The following is a 6,124-nucleotide window of genomic DNA, read 5'->3' on the forward strand; positions in this document are numbered from 1 at the left end:
ACACACACCATACACACACCATACACACACCATACACACACCATACACACACCATACACACACCATACACACACCATACACACACCATACACACACCATACACACACCATACACACACCATACACACACCATACACACACACCATACACACACCATACACACACCATACACACACCATACACACACACCATACACACACACCATACACACACACCATACACACACACACCACACACACACCATACACACACACCATACACACACACCATACACACACACCATACACACACCATACACACACCATACACACACCATACACACACCATACACACACCATACACACACCATACACACACCATACACACACACCATACACACACCATACACACACCATACACACACCATACACACACCATACACACACCATACACACACCATACACACACACCATACACACACACCATACACACACACCATACACACACCATACACACACCATACACACACCATACACACACACACACACACCACACACACCACACACACCACACACACACCACACACACACCACACACACACCACACACACACCACACACACACCACACACACACCACACACACACCACACACACACCACACACACACCACACACACACACACCACACACACACCATACACACACCACACACCACACACACACACCACACACACACACACCATACACACACCATACACACACCATACACACACCATACACCACACACACACACCATACACACACCATACACACACCATACACACACCATACACACACCATACACACACCATACACACACCATACACACACCATACACACACCATACACACACCATACACACACACCATACACACACACCATACACACACACCATACACACACCATACACACCATACACAACACACACACCATACACACCATACACACCACACACCACACACCATACACACACCATACACACACCATACACACACCATACACACACCATACACACACCATACACACACCATACACACACCATACACACACACACACACACACACACCACACACACCACACACACACCACACACACACCACACACACACCACACACACACCACACACACACCACACACACACCACACACACACCACACACACACCACACACACACCACACACACACCACACACACCACACACACACCATACACACACCACACCATACACACACCATACACACACCATACACACACCATACACACACCACACACACACACCATACACACACCATACACACACCATACACACACCATACACACACCATACACACACCATACACACACCATACACACACCATACACACACCATACACACACCATACACACACCATACACACACCATACACACACCATACACACACCATACACACACACCATACACACACACCATACACACACACACCACACACACACCATACACACACACCATACACACACACCATACACACACACCATACACACACCATACACACACCATACACACACCATACACACACCATACACACACCATACACACACCATACACACACCATACACACACCATACACACACCATACACACACCATACACACACCATACACACACCATACACACACCATACACACACCATACACACACACCATACACACACACACCACACACACACCACACACACACCACACACACACCATACACACACCATACACACACCATACACACACCATACACACACCATACACACACCATACACACACCATACACACACCATACACACACACCATACACACCATACACACACACCATACACACACACCATACACACACCATACACACACACCATACACACACACCATACACACACCATACACACACCATACACACACCATACACACACCATACACACACCATACACACACCATACACACACACCATACACACCATACACACCATACACACACACCATACACACACACCATACACACACCATACACACACACCATACACACACACCATACACACACCATACACACACCATACACACACCATACACACACCATACACACACCATACACACACCATACACACACCATACACACACACACCACACACACACCACACACCACACACACACCATACACACACACCATACACACACACCATACACACACACCATACACACACACCATACACACACACCATACACACACCATACACACACCATACACACACCATACACACACACCATACACACCATACACACACCATACACACACACCATACACACACACCATACACACACACCATACACACACACCATACACACACCATACACACACCATACACACACCATACACACACCATACACACACCATACACACACACCATACACACCATACACACACCATACACACACACACACACCATACACACCACACACACCACACACTGTACACACACACACACTACATTTTCTCTCTCTCTGGACCCATACCTAACTAGAATGGTTTCATTCTTTAAGTATGTAATATATTTACATCAGTTGGGGATTAGCTCCATGAGCGGTTGGGTTGTAAAATGAAATAAAGCACACTACTTGGTTAATTAAATAATTCTCAGTACTGCTTGTGTTTATTGAGATTTTACACCGCAAAACTGTTCATTGTAATAGCTTTAGAATACTTCTTTATTTATACAAATCCTACAGCCTTCTGCAATTTCTGACTTCTTGCTGCTTCTAGTACAGAGGCGTATTACGTTGTGTGTGAAGAGCCCCCTCTATAGGACATTTATGGTAATTGCTGCCTCTTGTTAAAGCGGACCTGAACTCAGAACATCTTCTCTGCTCTAAAACATACAACCGCAAAAACAGCACAATAACCTTTAAACAAAAAACATTTCTTTCTTTGATACAAATCCTAAAATACATTTTCACAATTACTACTTCCTGATTCATGGAAGCCGACACAGAAGTTAACAGCCTGTGATTTCAAATGAGCTGATCTGCCGTGGCAGTCATGTGATACGGGGAAAGATCATGTTACAACTAGTGAATAGTGATTAGACACAAATCAGGGGGAATTGGGTTAAACTATCTAAATACATACAGGGTGCATTTCTCTGTTTTCCTTCTGTCCTGTGCAAGCCTTCAGGTCCACTGTACCCACTTTCAGTATTGTTTTAATACTGAAGGTAACTCGCTGCTTTTGCCGGTCTACATAAGTAGATCGCATGCCATACCTTTGAATTAAGGGTTTATATATTTGTCAAATGATTGCATACAGGCTCAGCATGCAGACTGTTAGAAAATACTTTAGTATTTTAAAAATATTTCTTGAAAGTACAGATCAGAACACTTTTTGCTTTTCTCCTAGCAGACTCAAAGCATCAGAGCTGCAGCCACTAGGATGCGCTCTATAGGTAGTAGCAGGGTTAGGGAGTCTTGCCCAAGGTCTCCACACTGAATAGGTGCTGCCTTACTGAACAGGAAGAGGCAAGATTGGAACCCTGGTCTCCTGTGTCAGAGGCAGAGCCCTTAAAGTGGATCCAAGATAAACTTTTACTCATTGCATAATTTTGTTCCTTTCATATAGTTTATAGGGCATTCCTCAAGCCAAATACTTTTTTTGTTATGTTTTAATACTCTACTTCCCTATAAACAAGCCTCGCCCACAGCTTTTTAGAGTGCCTTGGCACTGTAGCAAGGGCTTATGGGAGCTCAGTCTAGGCAGGAGGAGGAGGAGGAGGTTACTAGCCAGATTTCAGAGGCAGAGGGGAGGAGGCGAGGGGACTGAATTTGTCACATTACACAAAGGCAAGCTGATAGCATCTCCAGCCCTCAGCCTGTGACAAACAGAACATGGCCGCTGTCATTGTATCACAGAAATAAATAATAATAAACTGTTGAAGCTGTTTGCAGCTAGATATGCTGTGTAAACTATCTAAACTTTAGATAAGATATATATAGACAAGTTACTTGTAATAGTTAGTTTTTCATCTCGAATCCACTTTGACCAGTACACTATCCAGCCACATTAAAAACACAAGCAAATGTATATTTAGAGAAAAACTAACCACAAGTTGTTTCCTCATCAATAATTCAGTTATTACATCATTGATCAATCAGCGGTATGAGGGTGATTTAAAACATTTGTGTCACAAATCCACTTTCTAAATGTGTGAAGAACTCAAAAGCCCATTTATTTCCATTTGCTTCTACCCTCATGTTTCCCGTTACATATCATGAATGTTTCTCCTCTGTATGTCAGTGTATATAAGCCGTGTTTTTCAGTTTTTGTCAGGAACCAGTCCGACGAAGGCTTTTTATAAGCCGAAAGCTCACTGTTTATTCATCTCTAAGTTAGCCAATAAGTGGTATCATCCTGATTCAAAACTCCTTGCTCATATCGTTATAGGGAAGGCATAAACTGGGAAGCCATTGATTGGATGGACAATGCAGAATGCCTCGATTTGATTGAGAAGGTGAGGTCCAAACATAAATGTGCATTTGTAAGAGACTGAAACTTCGCTCTGTAATGCATGGTACTGTCCTCTAACTGCTCGATGCCCGACTTCAGCGTTTCTTTATCTCTGCTTTAATCTGGCGTGGCTGTAAATGGCGTCCATCCTGGCACTGGCAATCAGAGCGTTGCATTTAACAAAACTGAACGGATCTGAATGGATGGAAACGGGTTCTGTGCAAATTTGCCATTGATAAAGCGAAAGTAACACATACACATGTTACTTCCTGTTAGTGTACTAACAGTGGGCAGCACAGTGGTGTAGTGGTTAGCGCTCTCGCCTTGCAGCGCTGGGTCTCTGGTTTGAACCCCAGCCAGGTCAACATCTGCAAGAAGTTTGTATGTTCTCCCCGTGTCTGTGTGGGTTTCCTCCGGGCACTCCGGTTTTCTCCCACATCACCCCAAAAACATACAGATAAGTTAATTGGCTTCCCCCTAAAAATTGGCCCTAGACTACAATGCATACACTTCACAATATATACATAGACATATGACTATGGTAGGGATTAGATTGTGAGCTCCTCTGAGGGACAGTTAGGGACAAGACTATATGAGTATACTTTGTACAGTGCTGCGGAAGATGTCGGCGCTATATAAATACTTAATAATAACAATAACAGTACACACCGGAAGATAATGGGGACATCTTATGACCAAATAGTAAAATTACACCTACATACACTCTTTGAATAAAAATACATACATATAACATTTAAATTAACCCCTTATCTCCCCCACTCTCCCATAGTTACCAAAATAAATAATTTGCATGTATTTAAAAAAAAAAAAGACATTTAAAAAAAATATATATAGTTACTTTAGGGACTAAACTTTTTTTTAATATGTATGTCATGAGGGTATATTACTGTTAGTTTTGAAAATACACTTTTATTTCCAAATAAAATGTTGTCACCATACATTGTACTAGGGAAATATTTCAAATGTAATAACTAGGACTAGTGGGCAAATAGATAAGGTGGGTTTTAATTACAGTAGCATGTATTGTTTTAAAATTACAGTAACGTGTATTATTTTAAAACTATAATGGCTGAAAACTGAGAAATGATTTTTCTCCATTTTTTCTTATTACCTATTAAATCCATTTAGCATTAAATAATTCGTAGCAAAAGTAATGATAAAGTTATTGGTGAATGAAAGGGAGGAGAGCTGAAAGGTGAAAATTGCTCTGGTCCTTAAGGGGGAAAAAACACTCAGTGGTGAGTTGGTTAAATTAGGCAGAAGAATACCTTTTGCGGCAGATAAGAGCAAACGGGCATCACTTTCTGGATGAGCCTTGAACTATATGGAAACAACCAGGGCATATGCCTGTGCCGATTGCTTATGGGATTTTATGGATGAACTTACACTGCTGTTTATAAACCTTTTGGAATAGTATGGTTTTTACTTTGGTCAATTAAGCTCTGCTCCAACTTCTTACAGACAGCTCATGGTGATTCCTTTGACAGGGACCATCTTAGCAATGATATTTTATGTTCTGATTACTTTTGTTTTCAGAAACTCGGTTTGTTGGCTCTTATCAACGAAGAGAGTC

General features: G+C 42.1%; 1 protein-coding gene across 1 annotated transcript in view; it reads left to right on the forward strand.

Annotated features, from left to right (window-relative positions):
- Positions 1-6,124, forward strand: part of LOC137526177 (unconventional myosin-X-like) — a 201,546-nt gene that overhangs the window by 131,221 nt on the left and 64,201 nt on the right. The window contains exons 14-15 of the mRNA XM_068247397.1: positions 4,468-4,534; positions 6,088-6,121. Of these exons, the coding sequence (XP_068103498.1) occupies positions 4,468-4,534; positions 6,088-6,121 (101 nt within the window). The remainder of the gene's footprint in view (positions 1-4,467; positions 4,535-6,087; positions 6,122-6,124) is intronic.

Source organism: Hyperolius riggenbachi, chromosome 7 (assembly GCF_040937935.1).
Source record: "Hyperolius riggenbachi isolate aHypRig1 chromosome 7, aHypRig1.pri, whole genome shotgun sequence".
NCBI classification, from domain to species: domain Eukaryota; kingdom Metazoa; phylum Chordata; class Amphibia; order Anura; family Hyperoliidae; genus Hyperolius; species Hyperolius riggenbachi.